Source organism: Chelonia mydas, chromosome 3 (assembly GCF_015237465.2).
Source record: "Chelonia mydas isolate rCheMyd1 chromosome 3, rCheMyd1.pri.v2, whole genome shotgun sequence".
Classification (NCBI taxonomy): Eukaryota; Metazoa; Chordata; order Testudines; family Cheloniidae; genus Chelonia; species Chelonia mydas.
In genome coordinates, this window is record NC_057851.1 from 153,956,268 (window position 1) to 153,980,187 (window position 23,920).

Below are 23,920 nucleotides of genomic sequence, written 5' to 3' on the forward strand. Positions count from 1 at the left end.
CCAAATGAGGTATGTGGTTAACTGATTAGTTTGTAATTCTGAGGTTCCACAGTATGACCAAAAAGACTGAGCCTCTTGTGGTCCTTCCTGAGTGGGGTGGACTTTGAATTATATTGTCTGCCTCCACTACCACCACAGATGATCAGCTTGGTAGGAGCTTAAGGTTCCAGAGATACCTGAAAGTTAAGACAACATAAGCATGCTAGCCACTGATTTTCATCAGGGAAATAGCATGTGAAGTGGAAGGAGTACAGAGAAAATAGAAATTCCAATTCCATACCTGGAACGTAATATGTTTTATTTGCCCTCTTGCAGGTAGGCACTATGGCAGCAGTGGTTTGCCAAACTGTCTTACCAGACTCCATAAGAGCTTCAGTGACTGAAATAGGACTCTTCATAGATGTTGAAGTGCGTAAAATATCTAGGAGTTTATGGTGGGACTCTTGAACCTCCTCCAATGGAATCTGTAGTGTCAGCAATCTGCTCCATCAGTTCGTGAAACTGCCTTAAGTCATCCATCACAGAAGGTAGTGGAGGCATGAGAGCTACGTAAGGAGATGAGGAAATATTATCCTTATTAGTCCTTTCCTCTTGCTCCTCCAAGATCTCTTCCTCTAGCATAGGTGGTGGTAAAGGGGATTGAGGAGAATGGGCTCTTCTCTGCTCCCTCTGGAGTTGCAAGGACCTTGATATACACTTTTGGTGGTAGAATTCCCACAGGTGCCAGCAAGGCCCAAATGTCATAGGTGGAAGCAGCTATCTGTGTACCTGCCATGTGGGTGTCACTTGAGGTCTATCTTCCTTTAATATATCAGTATAGGAGGTACGGTGATGTGACCTAGAATCAGTAGGAGAAATTTGCACCAAAATTTGAGAGTCTGATGAGTCCTTTTCTACATATTCTAAATGGGGAGACAGCTGTTTGGCTTCCAGAGTAGATAAGGGCCAGTGTGATACTCTGGGTGACAGAGAGAGCAGTGAGTGGGAGAGTCTTGACATTGACAAACCTTCACTTGTTAAGAGAGGAGACTCTGGCTCAGAAGATATTTTCAGATCTATAGGGTACCATAACTCTTGCAGTTCTGATGGTATCAAAGATTGAGTCGAGTGGGAACCTGTGGGACAGTTTTGGTATTGATGCAGCTGGTACCAAGCGCTTGGAATGGGATGCCCTCAGTACTGTAGGTAGGTGAGCAGTCTTTGGTACTGTTGATTTTCTTGTTATAGGTACCACGTGTTGTTCAGGGATAGGCCTGGTTTTTTCAACCCTGTCTCTGTTGCTCTGGGTACAGGTATCCAAACCCATTACCAAGTCTATCTTAGATGTCTGACTACTCTTTGCCTTTGCAGTACCAGTCTCACTTGAAGCAGGCACTGAACTCCCCTTGGGACCTGAGATCTCTGTAGCCTTCTCGTAAGATGGTGACCAGATTTTTATTGAGATTTATTCCTTACCTACTTCTGCTTAGAGACAGATATAGATGAGGACTTCAGTACTGTAAATGTACTTGGTGCTGCGGTACCGCCTATCTCTCCACTGGTCTCCAGTGACTGAGATGTTGATGTGGACAGAGCACTAGTTGTATTGGGAAGTCTATGTATAGGAAGGTCCTCTGCTTCTGGATCCAAAGCTGGATGTAAAGATTGCTCCACCTCTAGTAGTTTAAACTTAATTTCTCTTTTTGGGGGGGAGGAGGGGGAACACCTAGCCTTGAAGGAAGTGCTGATTCTGTCTTGGGCCAAAGGCAGTTGAGAAAGAACTGAGGGTGGTTTACCTCATATAACTTCAGTGTAGAGCATGAGGTTGTGTGGGCACAAACGTGTGCAGAATGGGCACTGCTACCAAAAATCTCTGATGAAAGGCTAAGGACACAAGTGCACCCACTGAAGTGGAGCGCCCAGAGGGACACTACTTGAAGAACTGTGGGATCTGTTGGAGGTGGGAAGATTAAAGCAAAATAAACAAATAAATAAATAAATAGATACTCTTTGGGCTAGATTTCCAGGCTTGCTGTTATTCAGCCACTCAAACCTACCAATTACTTCACCTTCAGACCACGAGGAATTGGCCTTATGCAGTTACTTGTGATAGGAGATAAAATGTACTTCTACCATGTATAAATTTATATACAAATATATAATAGCACTCAGCTCAGGAAAGTAACATACACAAATCCGAGAGTCCAGCTATTCTCTTAGATTTGTGATTCTTGTGCCAACTGAGATAACTTGTTATATGTGTGGCAGCTGGAGATCCTGCAAACTAGAGTCATATGCAGTTGAAGGACTAGTGGCTTCAATCTCAACACTGATGAAGCAGTAGTCTATTTCAAATTTTAACTTTGGAGTGAGGTGGGGAGCTTTTTAATTTCTACCTTTAGATTTACTAATTTATATTTATTGTGTTTGGTTTTCAAAAATATTTACCAAATGCAAGAAATGACAACTGCCAAAAAATGTTAACTGTAAGCAAGCCCACTATGCATATGTTTAGCTCCATATCAAGGGTTACTGCCTCGTGCAAAACACAGCACATGCAGAAAACATGCACATCACATATGACCAGATATATTAGTGCATTTCTGACTTCTCCATTGTATTTGCTGCTTGAGCTCAGGACTTGCTACCCTTCAGAGGAACTTCTCTGAACACAGCAATAAGCCACAAAATATTTTACCTGTAGGATTGGGTCATAAGTATATTTGGTAGGATCTTCAACCCCACCCCACCCTCTCTACAGAAGGTAAAAGGACCAAAGAAGATTAAAGGGGCTTAAAAAGTCCCCATTCAGTCTGTGAGAAGATTCCTTTAGTACAAGAATTAAGGAACAAAGCTGTAAGGTTTCCTTCGAAAACCCCCCTCAACAAGCTTTGGTGTAGGAGCATGTCAGGGGCAGGGCCACAGCACAGAGTACTGCCAAGATTCTGGGCAGTGCAATAGCCCATAGGAAAGCCCCAGAAGGCTGCCATAATTTAGGCAGGCCCCCGGGGCTGCCTAAATTATGTCAATGGCCACTCCAACAGAGGGGCACAGGACCACCAGAGCACAAAGCCACCTTAGCTCCACTCCCCTTGGGCTGAGAGTTCTGCAGCACAAATTTCATTCATTAAATATAATTAAACACAGCAGCTTGAAGATTTAAAAGCAGAGCTACTTTTGGAACCAGCAACATTTGCATCTAAAACAGGGTCATTGATTTTTTTTTTTGAGGCTTCCAAATTTGTGGGACAGTCCCAAATTTTATGTGTGATTAGGATCTGCAGCTCTCTGATGGCCAAATCTTGATCCCATTATATTCAAGGCAAAACTTTTACTGATTTCAGTCAGAATAAAATTTGGCCAAAAGAGCATCCTCCTTGATGGGAAAGAAGAGGATTATTGCAATAAAAGGAGAGGTTTTGGGGGAAGAGAGCCCAAATAATAGCTTGCCAGCCTCTCAAAACCCTACAGCTGGCCCACTTTAGAAATCAACATTAGGTCATGCAAGACTGTAACATATTCCTTATAATCATTAAAATAACAACTGAACTCACAGTGTAAGCGTCCTGGATTCTTGTAGCTGCATCAGTGTTTGACTCCTTTTTTTTAGATTTTTTTGTTGAATATTTTGCAAACGTTCGAACTGCTGATGCCAATAATCCATCAGACCACTCCATAGTGTTAGGATCAGTCTGTCCATACAGCTCACCAACACTGACACACTTTGGGTTTATAACAAAAGTATCCACTTTTCCTTTCTTTGGTGCATTCTGAGGTAAAGACTTTTTTTTAATTGCAGAATTTGTATTCTACTATTAGCCTAATTCTACTTCAATTATAAGGCCTTTAACCTTAATGACTAACAGATTGCAACACTATTTATACACCACAAAGGGTCAAATCTAATAATTCTTAGTGAAGCCCTGATTCAGCAAGGTACTTATGCATGTGTATAACTTTAAGCACCTGAGCAGTCCCACTGATTTAAATGGACTAACTCAAACATGCACATAAAAAGCTTGTTGAATTTCACCCTGAGTTCTTACTCAGGGCTTGTCTATACCTGAAATGCTACACCAGCACAGCTGCACAACTGCAACTGCACCATTGCAGTGCTTCAGTGTAGATATTCCCTACAGCAATGATAGGGGTTCTCCTGTCGGTGTAGGTAATCCACCCTCCTGAGAAGCGGTAGCTAAGTCCAAAAAATAATTCTTGACCTAGCGCTGTTTACACTGTGGGTTAGGTTGGCTTAACTACATTGCTCAGGAATGTGGATTTTCTTTTTTACATCCCTAAGCGATGTAGCTGGGTTGACCTAACTTTTCAGTGGAGACGAGGCCTCAGTCAAATCTTCCATTAGCTTCATAAGGGGATTCAGGGTCCTCGGCAACAAGGTCTGAAATGCACCACAAGTGTGTTTAATTTACATTCAAACAGCATAAGGAAGCTTTATTGAGTTTCTAAACACAGTAAGTCTGATATTAGAAAAGCCACATTGTCAATCTGAGTTTTTCTATTGAAGATTAATTTAGGATTAATTTAATTTTGATATGGTGGAAATGTGAGCATAAAATATTCTACCTTCATGATAGCAGAGCTTCAAAATAACACAACACTGGACAACAAAGTATGACATTTATTTTCACACTCAGTATGGTGATTAGAATTTATATTTGTTTTCTTATTCAAAAGTAGAGCTAGGTAGTGCAATGGGTTAATGAACTAGCCATAGACTCTAGAAGCCTGGTTTCATAACTTGTTACATGTAATAAGTGAAAAATAAATATGTGGTCTATACCTAGTTCCTACTTGACATTTGCCTTTGCAAAACTAACACACAATTCTAGTAGTCTAGGACTGAAACAGCTAGACCTGTTGCAGACTTAGATTAAAGTATGTGGGAAAGCTTGCACAACCACTGCTGATACATTAGTCTGTCAGGTCTGTGAGAACCAAACATCCATAGAAATTTTAAAAAGAAAAAAATTGTTCTTTAATGGAAGAATATAAAGAAAAGCCTTGCTTACTCACCTTTCATAACTGTTGTTCTTTGAGATGTTTTGGTGGGATAACTCACATGACTGGAATACTGTGATGGATGGATATAAACAGGAAGGACAGGCGGGGCAGAAAAGGTGGGGGAGTTGCATTCTACGTAAGAGAGCAGTATGACTGCTCAGAGCTCCAGTATGAAACTGCAGAAAAACCTGAGAGTCTCTGGATTAAGTTTAGAAGTGTGAGCAACAAGTGTGATGTTGTGGTGGGAGTCTACTATGGACCACCAGACCAGGGGGATGAGGTGGATGAGGCTTTCTTCAGGCAACTAACAGAAGTTACTAGATCACAGGCCCTGGTTCTCATGGGGGACTTCAATCACCCCGATATCTGCTGGGAGGGCAATACAGCAGTGCACAGACAATCCAGGAAGTTTTTGGAAAGTTTAGGGGACAATTTCCTGGTGCAAGTGCTGGAGGAACCAACTAGGGGCAGAGCTCTTCTTGACCTGCTGCTCACAAACCAGGAAGAATTAGTAGGGGAAGTAAAAGTGGATGGGAACCTGGGAGGCAGTGACCATGAGATAGTCGAGTTCAGGATCCTGACACAAGGAAGAAAGGAGAGCAGCAGAATATGGATCCTGGACTTCAGAAAAGCAGACTTTGACTCCCTCAGGGAACTGATGGGCAAGATCCCCTGGGAGAACAACATGAGGGGGAAAGGAGTCCAGGAGAGCTGGCTGTATTTTAAAGAATCCTTACTGAGGTTGCAGGAACAAACCATCCCGATGTGTAGAAAGAATAGTAAATATGGCAGGTGACCAGCTTGGCTTAACAGTGAAATCCTTGCTGATCTTAAACACAAAAAAAAGAAGCTTCCACAAGAAGTGGAAGTTTGGACAAATGACCAGGAAGGAGTATAAAAATATTGCTCAGGCATGCAGGAGTGAAATCAGGAAGGCTAAATCACACCTGGAGTTGCAGCTAGCAAGGGATGTTAAGAGTAACAAGAAGGGTTTCTACAGGTATGTTAGCAACAAGAAGGTGGTCAAGGAAAGTATGGGCTCCTTACTGAATGGGGGAGGCAACCTAGTGACAGAGGATGTGGAAAAAGCTAATGTACTCAATGCTTTTTTTGCCTCCGTCTTCACGAACAAGGTCAGCTCCCAGACTACTGCACTGGGCAGCACAGTACGAGGAGGAGGTGACCAGCCCTCTGTGGAGAAAGAAGTGGTTCAGGACTATTTAGAAAATCTGGATGAGCACAAGTCCGTGCGGCTGGATACACTGCATCCGAGGGTGCTAAAGGAGTTGGCGGATGTGATTGCAGAGCCATTGGCCATTATATTTGAAAACTCATGGTGATCGGGGGAGGTCCTGGATGACTGGAAAAAGGCTAATGTAGTGCCCATCTTTAAAAAAGGGAAGGAGGATGATCTGGGGAACTACAGGCCAATCAGCCTCACCTCAGTCCCTGGAAAAATCGTGGAGCAGGTCCTCAAGGAATCGATTTTGAAGCACTTAGAGGAGAGGAAAGTGATCAGGAACAGTCAGCATGGATTCACCAAGGGCAAGTCATGCTTGACTAATCTAATTGCCTTCTATGATGAGATAACTGGCTCTGTGGATGAGGGGAAAGCAGTGGACATGTTATTACTGGACTTTAGCAAAGCTTTTAACATTGTCTTCCACAGTATTTTTGCCAGCAAGTTAAAGTAGTATGGGCTGGATGAATGGACTATAAGGTGGACAGAAAGCTGGCTAGATCATCAGGCTCAACGGGTAGTGATCAATGGCTCCATGTCTAGTTGGAAGCCGGTATTAAGCGGCATGCCCCAGGATCAGTCCCGGGGCTGGTTTTGTTCAATATCTCCATTAATGATCTGAAGGATGGCGTGGATTGCACTCTCAGCAAGTTTGCAGATGACACTAAACTGGGAGGAGTGGTAAATACGCTGGAGGATAGAGATAGGATACAGAGGGACCTAGACACATCAGAGGATTGGGCCAAAAGAAATCTGATGAGGTTCAACAAGGACAGGTGCAGAGTCCTGCACTTAGGACAGAAGAATCCCATGCATTGCTACAGAGTAGGGAGCAAGTGGCTAGGCAGCAGTTCTGCAGAAAAGAATGTAGGGGTTACAGTGGACAAAAGCTGGATATGAATCAACAGTGTGCCCTTGTTGCCAAGAAGGCTAACGGCATTTTGGGCTGTATAAGTAGGAGCATTGCCATCAGATTGAGGGACATGATCATTCCCCTCTATTAGGCATTGGTGAGGACTCATCTGGAGTACTGTATCCAGTTTTGGGCCCCACACTACAAGAAGGATGTGGAAAAATTGAAAAGAGTCCAGCGGAGGGCAACAAAAATGATTAGGGGGCTGGAGCACATGATTTATGAGGAGAGGCTGAGGGAACTGGGATTATTTAGTCTGCAGAAGAGAAGGATGAGGGAGGATTTGATAGCTGCTTTCAACTACCTGAAAGGGGGTTCCAAAGAGGATGGATCTAGACTGTTCTCACTGGTACAAGATGACAGAAAAAGGACTAATGGTCTCAAGTTGCAGTGGGGGAGGTTTAGGTTGGATATTAGGAAAAACTTTCACTAGGAGGGTGGTGAAGCACTGGAATGCATTACCTAGGGAGGTGGTGGAATCTCCTTCCTTAGAGGTTTTTAAGGCCCAGCTTGACAAAGCCCTGGCTGGGATGATTTAGTTGGGGACTGGTCATGCTTTGAGCAGGGGGTTGGACTAGATGACCTCCTGAGGTCCCTTCCAACCCTGATATTCTATGTGTTGCTCATGTCCATTCCATTGTAGGTGTATGTGTTCACCACATCCACCAGTGCTGGAAGTTTTTCCCTCAGTGGCATCCATAGGGGACTGGCTCTGGTGCTTTCTGGAATGGCACACACATGTGCTGGTATAAGGGGCACAGCTGGCCTCCCCTTCAGTTCCTTCTTGCTGGAACTCCAACAGAGGGGAAGGAGAGTGGGTCATGGAATGGACATGAGCAACACATATTGAAGAACAACAGTTATGAAAGGTAATAGTTTTTTCTTCTTTGAGTGCTTGCTCGTGTCCATTCCATTGTAGGTGACTCTCAAGTAGTACCTCCGGAGGCGGGTAGAGTTAATGGAGTGTCAACGGCAACACAGCTCTGCCAAAGCCAGCATCATATCTGGCCTGCTGGGTGATGGCATAGTGCATCATGAAGGTGTATACCGATGACCATGTCATGGCTCTGCAGATGTCCTGGATGGGGACATGCGACAGGAAAGCAGCCGATGATGCCTTAGCTCTTGTGGAATGAGCTGTCATTATTGGGAGGGCACAGCCTGTTCCATCTATTAGCAAGTTCGGATGCATGTAGTGATTCAGGATGAAATCCTCTGAAAAGACACTGGGAGGCCCTTCATCCTGTCAGCCACTGCAATGAAGATTTGAGTAGATCAGCGGAAGGGCTCGGTGAGCTCCAGGTAGAAGGCCAGGGCATGCCTGATATCTAGGGTGTGCAGATGCCTCTCCTCATGGGACGTGTGAGGCTTTGGACAGAATACCAGGAGGAAGATATCCTGGTTGACATTCAACTGCGATACCACCTTTGGCAGGAAGGCTGAATGGGGACGCAGTTTTACCTTCTCCTTGTAGAACACCGTGTATGGGGGCTCTAAGAGCTTTAATCTCAGAGACTTGCCTCACCAATGTAATAGCTACAAGGAATGAGATCTTCCACAATAAGTGTGAAAGAGAGCACGAAGCCAGAGGCTCGAAGGGAAGGCCAATGAGCCTGGAGAGGACCAGGTTGAGATCCCATTGGGGAACTGGATACCAAAGCGGCGTGAAAAGTGTTAAGGCCTCTCAGGAACCTGATTGTCATCTCATGTCAGAATACTGATCGACCCTGGATGCGAGGGCGGAAGGCCGATATGGTCGTCAAGTGCACCTTGATCGATGAAAAGGCAAGACCCTGGTGCTTTAAAGTGAAGAGGTAATCCAGGATGGATTGTAGAGACGACTGGACCAGAAAGATATTCTGCTCCGACACCCTGAAGGAGAAGCGCTTCCACTTTGCCAGGTAAGTCACTCTGGTGGAGGCCTTTCTGCTTTCTGAAAGAATCTGCCAGACCTGACTAGAGCAGGCTTGTTCTTCAAGATTCAGCCACGCAGTATCCACGCTGTGAGGTGCAGAGAGGCGAGGTTCGGGTGCAGTAATTGTCCATGATCCTGAGAGAGCAGGTCCGAGCAGTTGGAAAGTGTCCACGGGGCTGCTACCGCTAAGTCCATGAGCGTGCCGAACCAATGCTGGCAAAGCCAACCTGGGGCTATCATAATGACTCCCGTCTTGTCTTGACCTTCAAGAGGACTTTGCTGATCAGTGATATTAGCAAGAAGGTATACATCAGGTCGCCCATCCATGACAGGAGAAAGGCACTGAATAACGAGCCACTGTTGAGACCCTGCAGAGAGCAGAACTGGTGACATTTTCTGTTCTGTCTGGTGGTGAACAGGTCCACTTGGGGAGCTCCCCACTTCTGGAAGAGCACCTTGATGACCTCCACGTGGAGGGATGAAGCGCGGTGAGAGAAAAAAAGGACCCGCTGAGGCGATCCACCAGTGTGTCCCAGACGCCAGGGAAGTTCGAGGCTTCCAGGTGGATAGCATGTTGGATAAAGAAGTCCCTTCCTGACAAAGGGCCGATGATCGAGCTCCCCTAAGTCTGTTGACATAGAACATGGAGGCTGTGTTGTCTGTCAATACCTGCACTACACAACCAGACAGATGGGGAAGGAACACTACACAAGCCAGGAGGATAGCCCTGAACTCTCTGATGTTTATGTGCAACGACAACGCCTCTTGGCACCATAGACCATGAGTTCTGAGTGTACTGAGGCTCCCCTACTGAGGTTGAAAGCATCCGACACCAGGGACACTGTAGGTTGTGGAGTTGCAAATGGAACACCTTCCAACACCAAATCCAGGTTGGACAACCATTGCAGGGCAGTGAGTAACCGTGGCGGGATAGTGAGGAGCTTGCCAAGTGATGCCAGCCACATCTGGAGGGGTCTGAGCCATAGTCTTGCATGCTGGACAACGTAAGTGCATGCCACCATGTATCCTAGCAGCCTGAGACAGAGCTGGGCTGTAGTGAGCGGGTGGGCGGTGACTTGGGCAATCAGATCTGATATTGCCCCAAACCTGGCTTTTGGCAGGAATGCTCTGGCTTGGGAAGAGTCAAAGACTGGTCTGATAAACTATCTTCCGCACCAGGACCAATGTTGATTTTTGTTCATTTATCAACAGGTGCAGCGCTTGGCAGGTGTCTTGTAGCACCGCAACACTGCATTGGACATACTCCCTAAACTGGCCCTTGATAAGCTAGTTGTCGAGATATGGGTAGATCTGGATACCCCTATGTCTGGGGTAGGCTGCGACCTCTACCATGCACTTTGTTAACACTTTTGGTGCTGTCGCTAGGCCAAATGGGAGCACTCTGAACTGGTAATGAGTCTGCCCGATTACAAACCATAGGAACCTTCTTTGGCCATGAAAAATTGAAATATGAAAATAAGTGTCCTTCAGGTCAAGGGCGGCATACCAGTCTCCAGGATCCAGGGAAGGGATGATGGAGGCTAGGGAGACCACGCATAACTTCAACTTCTTGAGATATTTGATGAGGTCTCACAAGTTGAGAATGGGACATAGACTCCCCCACCGCCCTTTGGCCTTTGGAATCAAAAAACAGTAGGAGTAAAATTCTTTCCCTCTCAGATGCTGGGGAACATCCTCTTTGGCTCCCACCTGCAGGAGCGGCATTGGATCCCGATTGCAGACTGGGAGGTTACTGTTGGGTGCACCCTCAAAATGCCTGCTTGTTACCCGGCTGGTGGTGAGTGGAGCCCGACTGAGCAGAGGAGGTCAGCGGTTGGCCCTCGTGGCACTTATAGCCCTGGCCCGTCTTATGGTAGCACTCCAACCTGGACCGGCTCCCGAAACTCTGGGTCTGCTGCGGTTTGAACCGCTTTCTTGCAGGCACAGGCATGTGAACACCCAGGAAGCGCAAAGTAGCCGGGGAATCTTTTGGACCATGCAATCTGTTGTCTGCTTGGTCCGAGAACAGTGCTTGATTGATTGCTGAACCCTCACTGGGAGCCTGGATCCCTGTTGCCAAGACGCCCTTCTCATGGACATGACCAAACCCATGGTCCTGATTGCGGAGACCGCTGCATCTGAGGCTGCTTGGAGAGCAGCCCTCGCCAGTGTCTTGCCCTCCTTGAGAATGGCCAGGAACTCCTGCTTAGAGCCCTCTGGCAAAGAGTCCAAAAACTTGGCCATGGATTGCCAAGTGTTATAATCGTATCCACCAAGCAGGGCTTGGTGGGTGGCCACCCACAATTGGAAGCTGGCAGTCGAATAAATCTTTCTGCCAAACATATCGAGCCTCTTTGCATCTTTGTTCTTAAGGGTCAAACCAGGTTGCCCCTGCCTGTCACGCTCACTGGCAGCGGATACAACCAAAGAGCTCAGGGAGGGGTTGGTGTAAAGGTATTTGAAGCCTTTAGCTGGGACATAATATTTCCTCTCTGCCCACTTGGAGATAGGGGGGGCGAGAAGGCAGGGAGGAGGGAATTTGCCACAAGACCTTGATTAACTTTACCACCTCCTCGTGGATAGGCAGAACCACCACAGAAGGGGCCGCTACACTCAATATGTCAAATAGGGTGTCGGAAGGTTCGGACAACTCCTTGGCCCGCAGCCCCAGGTTTGCCGCAACTCTTAAGTAGCTCCTGCTGAGCTTTGACATCGTCCTGGGGAATCATATAGGAAGGCCCCGCCAACGCCTTATCAAGTGAAGAGGATGAGGAAGTGGGCACAGGTGGGTCGATCAACTACATATCCGCTGCCGGGGGATCCTTGGCTGAGGCTGACTACCCCTGGACACCCTGCTCTGACTCCTCTTTTGAGTCTTGGGGTGGACAGGAGACTGTCGCCGATCGCTTCTCAGATGTCTCTGAGACTGATCACTGCACGTGCTCCAATATCTGAGGGAACCCCCAAGGGTTCCAGAACTGCCATGGAGCCGTCCACTGGCCCTGAGGCCAAGCGCTTGCTGGCAGTCCCAGGGGAAATCCTGATGAAACTGGCAGGTGACCTTGGCCCGTGGGCACTACGAGCTCCTCACCTTCCAAGTCTGAGGAGGAAGAGACTTGTCTTGGGGACCAAGGTGGTACCACTACCGCCTCTTTGCCCTTTCCATGCTGGTCGTCGCTGTGCTCATCCCCCAGGGACTGGTGCTGGCATGTCAGAACTTGTTGGGTCCTCTGGTGACAGCACTCAGTGGATCAGTGATGGTTGCCCAGTGATAGATGACTCACACTCTGGAAACGGTGCCAGGGCTCCAGTGACCGGGAGCCCGAAGATCTCCATCATGACTCCAGAGATTGGCGTCGGGCTGCTGGAGACCGGTATTGTCAATCTAGAGGCTGGCGTTGAGACTCAAGGAATCGGTGCCATGAGGCTGGAGAGTGACGCAGACACTCAGGAGACCAGTGCTGGGCCACTGGGGACTGGTGGTGTGCCTTGGGAGGTCTGTGCCAGATAGCTAGCAAACGACGCTGGGATTCTGGAGAATGGTGCCTGGCAGTGGCGGATTTAGAGTTAGTGGGACGCTGTGTGCAGCTTCATTTTTGTCGCCCCTTCTTGGGACCCAGCCAAGAAAAACAACATTCTCTCTTATCTCCCGCCCCACCCCCATTTTACATTCTTTTTTTCTTCCTCCTCCTCCTATAAGTAATCGGAAGTAAATGAAAATAAAGTGAGGTACCTTGATTGTTTTTGTAGTCTAACTTATTTTTCCACAGACCACTTGAAAATCGCTGAAGGTCTCGGCAGACCACTTAATGATCTTTCCAAATATTGTTTGTACCGTTAGCTAACTATTGTAAAGCGCTTTGGATAAGAGCACTTTATAAAAAAATGTAAAAAAACATTGGGTTGTAGGGTCAGGCCATGACTCAGAGTGTGGGAGGGGCCCACTCAGGGCTGGGGGTGTAGGATCTGGGAGGAAGTTAGGGTGCAGAAGCAGGCTGGGGGTTCGGGTGCAGGATCTAGCCAGGTGTTAGGGTGCGGGAAGGGGCTCAGGGCTGGGGCAGGGGGTTGGGGTGTGGAGCGCTTACCTGGGGCAGCTCCTATTTGGTGCAAGGAGTGCAGCTGGGGATGTGGGGGGGTTCAGGACTCAGGTTGGCAGGAGGCTGGAGGTGTGAGGGAGTGCACAAGTCAGGGAGGGCACGGTGTGTGTGAGGGGGTTGCAGGAGTCAGGGAGGGCAAGAGGCTGTGTGAGGGGGTGCAGGAGTCAGGGCTGGGAGTGTGTGAAGCGGTTGCAGGAGTTGGAGTGCAGGTGGCTGTGGGTGTGTGAGAGGGGTGCAGGAGTCAGGGCTGGGAGTGTGTGAAGGGGTTGCAGGAGTCAGGGAGTGCAGGTGGCTGTGGGTGAGTGAGAGGGGTGCAGGAGTCAGGGCTGGGTGTGTGTGAGGAGGGTGCAGGAGTCAGGGAGGGCAGGGGGCTGAGGGTGTATAAGGGGGTGCAGGAGTCACAGCTGGGGGTGCAGGGTCTGGGAGGGAGTTAGGGTGCAGCAGCGGGCTGGGGGTGGGGGTGCAGGGTCTGGCCAGAAGTTAGGATGCAGGAGGGGGCTCAGGGTTGGGGTGGGAGATTGGAGTGTGGAGCGCTTACTTGGGACAGCTTCCATTTGGTGCAAGGGGTGCAAGTGGGAATGGGGTGTGTGTGCAGGAGCTCCCGTTTGGAGCTCAGGGTGGGCATGTGGGGGTGTGGGCTGAGGTCGTGGGGGTGCTCCCAGTCCCCTGCCCTGAGCGGCTCACGGCGGGGGGGGTATGTGTAGGGGGATTGCGGGGGCCTCGCCTTTGCTCCATCCTTCCCCAATTCCACCCCGCCTCTTCCCTGCCTCCTCCCCCAAATGCACTGCGGCCCCGCTACCCCCCCTCCCTCCCAGAGCGACCTGAGCACCGGCAAACAGCTGTTCGGCAGCAGGGGCAGTGCTGGGAGAGAGAGGGAGGGTCGGAAACGCAGCATGCTCAGGGAAGAGGCGGGGAAGGGGGGAGCCTGGCTGCCAGTGGGTGTGGAGCCTGCAGCAGGAACCCCAGGAGCTTGCAGGACCAAGCTTCTGCCCCCACAGCTACCTGGCCACGGGGACCCCTATTGTTGGGGTGCCCCGTGCCAGGGCACCGTGTTTTACTGTAAATCCACCTCTGGTGCCTGGAGTCCAAGGAGTGGTGCTGGGAGCTCTGGCAGGCCAGCTGGCTTGTGTTGGAGGGCCGACAGCACAGCTCTGGAGACTGCTGGCGGGATGCCACCTGTGGTGGTGCCAGGCAGCAGTGCCATGCAGATGGTGATCGTTTTAAGGGCCCCAGGGCAGGATTGCCTCTCGAGCGGGCAACTTTTCTCACAGGCATTGGCAGCACCGGGAGGGACAATATGTCCTTAAGCAGCCTGAAAGTCCTCTGGTATGGATAGCACTGCCAGGTGCTGGATGCCTCTACTGCTTCCCAGGGTGTTGGGCAGGTCCCGGAGGGGGCTCGACAGATCAGCTGGTGATACTGCAGCCTGGCTGCACTCTGGAGGGGATGAGCTGCACCACGTGGGTCTTTGCTCACCTCTGGCTTTCTCCTTCCCTTTATGGGACATGGGAGACCGCCCGATCCAGGTGTGCTTCTTCTGCTTCTTTGCAGGTACTGGAGATGGGGATCGGTACCGTTCGGATGTCAGGGCCAGTGCCACACTCCGCACCGATGCGGAGGTGCTTGGAGTGGAATCTGATCTGGCTGGCTCCATAAGGAGCACTCGAAGCTGAATGTCCCACTCCTTTTTAGTGCGCAGCTAACTTCTGCAAATGGGACACTTGTCGCTTACGTGGGTTTCCCTCAAGCACTTCAGACAGCTTTGGTGGAGACTGCTGATGGACATAGGTTTTTCACAGCGCTCACAAGGCTTGAAGCCCAGGGACGGGGGCATGCATCGTCCCTGGGCTAAGTCTCATAGGAGACTAACTTATTCTATACTTACACAAAGGGAACTAATAAGAACTACACTAGAAACTACTCTCAACAATTATATACAGCAAAAAATAACACTGGAAGAGTCAAAAACTTGCCGAGGCAAGGGAATGTTCCAGCACCATCACTGGCGGTAAGAAGGAACTGAAGAGGAGGGGGGCGGCAGCGGTCCTTATACCGGCACATATGTGCGTCACTCCAGAGGGCGCCAGAGCCCATCTGCTTTAGATACCACTGATGGAAAAACTTCCAGCACCGGTGCGTGTGGCAAGCGCACACACCTACAGTGAAATGGACATGAGCAATCACTCAAAGTAGTAGTAAATTTCTGGCCAATTTAAAAAATGTATACTTACCCAAAAGACTAGAATAAGATCATTTTAATGAACTAGCAGTTAAATGTAAAATATCTGTATAAAAAAAGAAGAGTAATTTATGCTTCAGATTTCTTTACATAAATCTTTTGTGGCACTGACTTCCAGGTTTGTCATTGCCAAGTCCTGCTGCACCATACATGACTTTTTTTTTTTGTGGTTCAGTATCATGCAATAAATTCTTAATTACAATATTGTTACTGGGTTACCCCTTATCTAAAATAATTTACATTTAAAAGGCTAACTAAAAAAATTAAATTTTACTGCAAGATATTGACATTCTTTAATAAAAATGGGAGCATAAAGTATGTATTCTTTTTGAAATATAAATCGATCTTTCAGTTTTCTTAGCTGAAAAGTGTATGTCTGATTAATTAATTCTAAACGATAAATAAGGGACTAGATGACTTAAGGAATTGGTAATGAGACATGAAGTGTTTCATTACTAGGTTATTACTGGCTCAAATCTTGCAAAGGTCTGTAATTACTAAAAGTTGTCTCAGTCCGCTTTCTAGTAGACAACTACCCATATCACTGATATATTTGAGCGCACTAGTGGCAGTCAATAGACAGGCCAAGGTCTGAATGAATAAACATGAAGAACAAATTACTTCTCAGCCACAGGGATGGTCTTCCTAGGTCAAGGATTGAGGCTCAAAGATTGAGTGTAGTGAGGAAACTTGCATTGAAACTTGCTATTCTCACCCCCACACTTCAGAGTGCAATTTTCAAAAGTGCCTAAGAGACTTAGGCATCCAACTCCTACTGACAATTGAAGTTAGGCATCAAACTTTCTTGGGCACTTTTCAAAATACTCTCCCCAGGGTATTAATGATATTAATGTGTTACTTTCCCAAAGTACTCAATTTAAAAAAAGAAACAAATATGGATCTTTACTGATAAATTAGTTTGCTGGAAAAATTATGATCTATGCAGAATTATGAACCAGGCTTTAAAATAAATGCCCTTCAACATTAAAAATTAAACTAAACCCAGCAGCTTAAAACTAACATGTAAGAGCAGATATTCAAATATCTTACCTGCAAAACACCATCATTTTTTGAAATTTTTTCCAAACGTAAAGTTGGTAAAATTACCAAGGCTTTTTCTAAAATTGTTCTAACAGTTGTCTTCCCTCCACCTGTAGGGCCTACTAACATCACACCAACCCGAGCCTGAAAACACATTTGCAAAGATCAGCTCATTTCTAAGTGGCACTGGAGCTTATTCCTAAAATGATAGACTATTAGAAAAAAAATTCAATGATTTAGCGTGTGTGCAATTTTAGAATTCTGATATGAATTTGATTTTGTTCTGAAAAATAATTTTTCTTTCTACTACAATATTAATTTTGTAGTTCTCAATAGGCTTGTGATTATATTAGGATCTTTTGGATACTGTCACAAATCTTCAAAGAATCTCTGGACTTGTACCTCAAATTCAAGGCATTTGTCATATTAACAGAAGTTCTGCTGTACTTACCAGAATTTGATTGTGAAACTGTAAAACTTTTTCTATCTGAGATTCCCAAGGCTGCAAACATAACTGTTGCATTGCAACAGCTACTGCTTTCTAAGATTTAAAAAAAATAAAATAAAAAGCACACAGTTAGCACAGTAATAGTACTTAAAAGAAATTAAAAGGTAAAGTGACTGCTTCTGCAGCACATGCATTTTCCAAAAACATTTTTAGGAAGGCAGCAGTATCAGCAGCTGAAGAAATTAGAAAAGTAGGTGATTTCCACAATACCAGGGGCTGATATTCCTAAAAAAAGTTTAAATAAAATAGGTTATTGTATGTTTCTGATGTTTCTGATGTATGTTTCTGATTGTATGTTTCTGATTGTATGTTTCTGATGTATTGTATGTTTCTGATGCATGCTAGAATGCAATTAACGAGATCATAAAGAAATCTCTGATTGGAATTGCAATTCCAACTATAATGCTTAAATATCACATGTATCCGGTTTAGCACAGCTCAAATTGACAGATAAAACGGAACAGATTAAATTATTAACCTAGTAGTTTCTTTCTTTTACTTAGTCCTTCAGTGTCATGACCTTGTCACAGATCTTCATAAAAGAGTTCCCTTTATTTTCTATGGGCAAAGACACATGCTCAGAATTTCCAGTTATTTGAATTATAATACTGTACACATCTTAACTGCTAAGACATGAAACATGTTAACTATAATATCATGGAAAATGAAAAGAGGGGGTTACTCATCTTGTGCAGTAACTGAGGTTCTTCCAGATGTGTGTCCCTGTGGGTGCTCCACTTCAGGTGTCCGTGCATCCCGGCGCTGCTGATCAGAGATTTTCGATACCGGTGCCTGGTTGGGACGTGCGTGCGGAGTAACCATCTCATGGTACCGTTGGTGATTCAACTAGCACTCGCGTGTCCTAACTCCTCGGTTCCTTCTCTACTGTAGAGTCCTTACTGCGAACTCTGAAGTACAGGCAAGGAGGGTGGGTAGTGGAGCACCCAGAGGGACACAGATCTCGAAGAACCTCAGTTACTGCACAAGGTGAGTAACCCTCTCTTCTTCGAGTGTTGTCCCTGTGGGTGCTCCACTTCACATGAATGTAGAGCAGTGCCCTCATGAGGATGGAAGGGACTTCGGAGTGGAGTCAATTGCTGAGGCTAGTACAGTGACGCCTAGTTATGTATCCAAGCTGGAGCCAAGAGTGATTGCACAGTGGTTCACGAATGTGTGTTCAGAGGCCCAGGTGGCTGCCCTGCAGATGTCTAGAATGGGAAAATTGTGTAGAAATGCTGTGGAGGTAGCTAAAGCTCTTGTCGAGTGGGCTCTGATGCCTAGAGTGGCTTCAGTGTTATGTAGTGAATAGCATGTATGGCTACAGCTGGATATCCATTTGGATAATCTTTGTTGATATGGCAGAATCTTTTGATCGTTCTGTTGTTGACACAGAGTCTAAGAGATTTACGGAATGGCTTCGTTCTGTCTAGGTAAAAGGCTAAGCCCCGGTGCACTTCCAGTGTGTGCAGGATTGCCTCTTGAGCATTAGTGTGTGGTTCTAGGTGGAATGTAGGTAAGTGAGCCAGTTGGTTGAGATTGAAGATGATATTTTTGGCATGTTTGGGCATATTTTGGGATGTATTCTAAGTGTGACTTTATCCTTGAAGAATATTGTGTATGGGAGTTGAGCCATGAGAACCCCTATTTCACTAACTCTTCATGCTGATGTAATCGCGAACAGGAATGCCACTTTCACAGATAAGTGAAGTAATGAGCATGTGGCTAAGGATTCGAAAGGGGCTCTGGTTAGACTTTTGAGAACCAGATTTAAGTCCCACATTGGTGTGGGGTCTCGGCTGGCTTGGCACACATTCTGTATGCCCGTTAGGAATCATTTAGTAATCGGGTGGGTGAATACTGATGTCCCATCTACTTGTTGATGGAAGGCCATGATGGCCGCAAGGTGAACTCTAAGCAAGCTCGTAGCAAGCCCTGAGTTCTTTAGGGATAATAAATAATCCATGATTAGTGGAAGTGGTGCTCGGCTTGCAGCTGTTTGTTTTGGCACCATAGGAAGAATCTCTTCCATTTTCGGAGGTAGCTAGTGCGTGTGCTATGTTTCCTGCTGTTTAACAACGCTTGTTTTACCTGTTCTGAGCATGTTAGTTCATTGGGGTGGAGCCAGGCCTTCAGGTGAAGTCTCTTCGGGTCCGGATGGAGGACTTGACCATCGTCCTGAGAGAGAAGATTCCATAGGCGAGGGAAAATGAACAGTTTGCAGATCACCATGCATGACAGGTAAGGGAACCAAGTCTGTCTGGGCCATGTCGGTACTATGAGTATTATTTTGGCTCTGTCTGTTTGTATTTTGTGCATCACTCTGGAGATCAGAGGTATCGATGGAAATGTGGATAAGAGAGGAGCTCTCCATTTGATGGAGAAAGCGTCCCCCAGGGATCATGCTCCGAGTCCTGCTCGTGAGCAAAACTTTGGGCATTTCTTGTTTACTAATGTTGCGAACAGATCTATGTGTGGTGATCCCCACATGTGAAATATGTGTTGGATTATTTTGTTGTTCAGTTCCCATTCATGCTCTTGGGAAAACCGTCTGCTTAACATGTCAGCCATCATGTTCCATCAGCCTGGGAGGTATGCTGCAGTAACAGAGATGTTGTGTTTTATGCACCAGTTCCATAGTTTTAAGGCCTCTGTGCATAAGGAATGGGAATGTGCCCCACCCTGGCGGTTTATATAGAACATATATGCAACATTATCAGTCAGGATCCTTATTGTTTTACCTCATATAAAGGGGAGGAAATGTAGGCATGCATTGCAAACCACGCGTAATTCAAGCAGGTTGATGTGTAAGAGTGTTTCTGTGGGGGACCACTTGCCTTAGGTTGTATATTGGTTTAGGTGAGCTCTCAATCCAATCAGTGAGGCATCTGTTGTGATTTGTACTGATGGCAGATCCTGCTGAAACGGGATGCCTGAGCACACGTTTATTGGGTTTAAAGAAAAGGAGTACTTGTGGCACCTTAGAGACTAACCAATTTATTTGAGCATAAGCTTTCGTGAGCTACAGCTCACTTCATCGGATGCAATACTGTGGAAAGTTTAGAAGATCTTATTATATACACACAAAGCATGAAAAAAATACCTCCTCCCACCCCCCTCTCCTGCTGGTAATAGCTTATCTAAAGTGATCACTCTCCTTACAATGTGTATGATAATCAAGTTGGGCCATTTCCAGCACAAAACCTGGATTTGTGCTGGAAATGGCCCAACTTGATTATCATACACATTGTAAGGAGAGTGATCACTTTAGATAAGCTATTACCAGCAGGAGAGGGGGGTGGGAGGAGGTATTTTTTTCATGCTTTGTGTGTATATAATAAGATCTTCTAAACTTTCCACAGTATTGCATCCGATGAAGTGAGCTGTAGCTCACGAAAGCTTATGCTCAAATAAATTGGTTAGTATCTAAGGTGCCACAAGTACTCCTTTTCTTTTTGAGAATACAGACTAACACGGCTGTTACTCTGAAACCTGTTTACTGGGTTTGTCCACCATTGTAGTGAATGTAGGCCCTTTGGGGTTGGTGTGAGTCTTTTGTGTAGGCTGTGCTTTTGTGAAAGCAACGCAGGTGTAGTCTGGCACATTTTACAATGAAAGTGGTGGCCACCATATGTCCCAGGAGTTGTTGGCAGGTGCATACAGACACCCACAGGCTCCCTGAGATCACCGATATGACGGAGGTCAGTGCTGTGAATCGGGGCATTGGTAGCAAATGCTTTGGTCTCTACTGAGTCCAGGTGCACGCCTATGAAGTCCAGTTGTTGTACTGGAGTTAGGGTTGATTTCTTTTCATTGATTTGTAGCCCTAGGGAGTGAAATAGAGAGATGGTTTGTCAAGTGATGTGTAGTGTTTCCATCCTGGTAGGACCTTTTAGTGGGCAATCATCTAAGTATGGGAATATCAGTATTCCCTGTCTGCGTAGATGAGCACCTATCACTGCTAAGGTTTTGGTAAAGACCCATGGAGCTGTCAACAGTCCGAATGGCAGTACTCTGTATTGGAAGTGATCTTGTCCCACTGCGAATCATAGGAATTCTCTGTGAGCAGTATGGATGTAATGTGAAAGTAAGCATTTTGTATGTCGAGGGCTGAGAATCAGTCCCCCTCTTCCAGAGCTGGGATGATTGAGTTCAGTTTGACCATTCTGAATCTGTGGGTGTGGACAAATTTGTTGAGTTTTCTCAGAACTAGTATAGGTCTCCAACCTCCATTTTCCTTTTGAGTCAGGAAATAATGGGAGTAAAACCCTTTCTCTCTGTGTTGTGTTGGAATTTGTTCCATGGCCCCTAATTGTAGCAGGTGATCTACTTCTTCTCTCAATAAGTGCTCGTGAGAAGGGTCCCTGAAGAGGGAAGGGGCAGGGGGCTGAGTAGGTGGTATGAAGGTAAAGGGGATGGTATAACCCACTCGAATGATCTCCAAAATCCAGTGGTTCATAGAGATGGTGGCCCACATATGGTAGAATGGTCAGAGTCAACGACCAAAAACTTGGGTCATTGGTTCTATTGGCGCTGGTGGTCGGGGGAGGTCGGTCAGACCCTCGACCAATGCTTTAAAATTGCATCTTGTTTGAAGGTGCTTGGGATGTAGCAGACTGGGTAGGGCGACGTCTCTGTGATTTGTGCCTTTGTCTTTGATTATCAAAATGCCTCTGTTGTCTCTGTCCGGTTGTGTCTCAATTGCACTGGTAAGGTCGGTATCTCCCTCATCTGTTAAGGGGCATATAGATACCCAGGGTTTGGAGCGTAGTTCGAGAGTCATTCATTGAGTGTAGGACTTCATCTGTTTTTGCCAAGAATAGTTTTTTCCCTGTCAAAGGGGAGGTCCTCAACTTTAGTCTGGAGGTCCTTTGCTATTCTAGAAGATTGTAGCCAGAAGGCCCTCCTCATGACTACTGCAGTAGCTGTTGTGCAAACAGCTGTGACCACAATGTCAAGGGACGCTTGTAAAGCAATCCTCGCCAAGAACTGACCCTTCGGTTATGGTGGATTGGAATTGATCCCTTCGGTCTTCTGGGATGCCTGCTATGAATCCACTGAGTTTTTGGTAATCATCATGGTCGTATTTCACTAGTACTGCTGTGTAGCTGGCCATGCAAAATTGAAGGGTTGCTGATGAGTAGACTTTTCAGCCAAACAAATCCAATCTTTTTGAGTCCTTGTCCTGTGGGCTGGATTTATAATGGGGTTGTTTCCCCTGTTGGTTCACTGCCTCCAGAACCAACGAGTATGGCTGAGAGTGTGAAAATAGGAAGTCCATACCCTTGTTGGGCACTTAATACTTCCTGTTTGCCCTTTTGCATGTCGAAGGTATGGTTGCTGGTGTTTGCCATACTAATTCTGCTGGTTCCATTAGAGCACTATTAAATCGGTAGCGCAACCTTAGTCAAGGATGCTGAGTGTAGTATCTTGAGCTGACGTTGGTTTTCAGTCACCTCTTCCAGCTGGATATTCTGGCTGGGTGCCACCCATTTGAATAGCTCTTGAAATTGTTTCGAGTCATCTGCAATGGTGGGTTGGGATGGCATGCCCACTTCATCCGGAGATGAAGATGAGTTGTGAGTTGCTGATTGTTCTTGGTTGTTGGAATCATCCAATTCCTCTACAGAATCCTCCTGTGTCTCCAAGGGCTCATTTGCAGTATCTGTCGCAGGACGTATTTGTCACCTCTGTGGTGTACAGGGCCTGAGCTTGGTAAACCGCACATGGGTCCCACTGTGCCCATTGCATTGGGAATGGCATGGGGGGCAGATCCATGGGTTAGTCAGCCATGGAGGCATGTCCCTGTGTAGGCGTTCCCTGGCACTTGTGTGCGACGGTGGTGGTTCTGTGCCTGATGAGGAAGAATTTCCAGAATAGAAGACATATCAGCTTCCTCATCACTTGAGAATCTGGAGGCATTTGGTGATTCTGGTTGCACCGGTGCCACTGGCACCAGAGAACCATCAGTGCTGAGTATTGGTGATCCCGGTGTGGATGAGATTCTGATATCGGTCACTTTAGTGAGGGAGCACAGTGCCAAGGGCAGCAGTGCCACGTTCTTATGTGTAGAAGCCTGGGATACTGATCCCATCTGCCTGCGTGTGGCCTTTGCTGGTGCCAACTTAGTACGGTCAGGTATCGGTTCAGGAGTATGCGGCACCATTGGAGTGGCATAGCGAGCTGAGGCATTGTCGGCATCGTGTCCTTCCTTGGAGTACTTGGTGCTGTGGAGGAAGTTGATTTATGCCTGCAACTTGACTCCTTATCTCTGCCAGCAGAGGTCCCAGTACGGGCAGTGCCGGAGGTGCTCGGTGCATCAAACATGCTCACCCTGCTGGCTGTCGGCATCATGGGTGGCAATCTTGCTAGATACCATTTTCTCTTCAACAGTTCTCCATCAGCAGGAGATGTCTTCCTCGCCTTGTGGAGGAGAGAGTACTTGCTCTGTCCAGGGAGGAGGTGCCTGGCGAATCCCCCAATAGGGTTGTTGCCGGAGCGGACGGTGGTGTTAGGGATTTCTCCGTAAGAATCATTTTAAGTTGGAGATCCCTGTCTCTCCTTGCTCTGGCTTTAAGATTACTGCAGTGGGAGCATTTCTGAGGAACGTGTTCCTTTCCTAAGCAGCAGATTCATTGTGAGTGTCCGTCGGAGGTGGGTATTGCGTCCTTACAAGAAGTACATCTTTTAAACCCAAGAGAGGCTAGCATTTTCAGAGTCCAATTTTGGTCATGGGATAACTGAAGGAAATAGAGGGAAAAAAACCCCTAGGGAGGGGTGTTTTTTTTGTTTGTTTGTTTTAAGTTTAACTGGCTAGAAAAAGAAGGAGAAACCCAGTTCAACAATGAGTAACTACTGAGGACTAACTTAACTAATAACTATTTTTAACACTTTTCTAGATGGTTCTGTGACACTGCTGTTGGCGCTCTGTCTGCAGCCAAGGATGGTTGAAAAGGATCTGAGGGGGTT

The 23,920-nt window shown here is 46.7% G+C and overlaps 1 protein-coding gene across 1 annotated transcript in view; it reads right to left on the reverse strand.

Annotated features, from left to right (window-relative positions):
* Nucleotides 1–23,920, reverse strand: part of DNAH14 (dynein axonemal heavy chain 14) — a 514,964-nt gene that overhangs the window by 236,094 nt on the left and 254,950 nt on the right. Inside the window, exons 37-39 of the mRNA XM_043543588.1 lie at nt 16,898–16,987; nt 16,456–16,590; nt 3,534–3,749 (exon numbers count right to left, since the gene is read on the reverse strand). Of these exons, the coding sequence (XP_043399523.1) occupies nt 3,534–3,749; nt 16,456–16,590; nt 16,898–16,987 (441 nt within the window). The remainder of the gene's footprint in view (nt 1–3,533; nt 3,750–16,455; nt 16,591–16,897; nt 16,988–23,920) is intronic.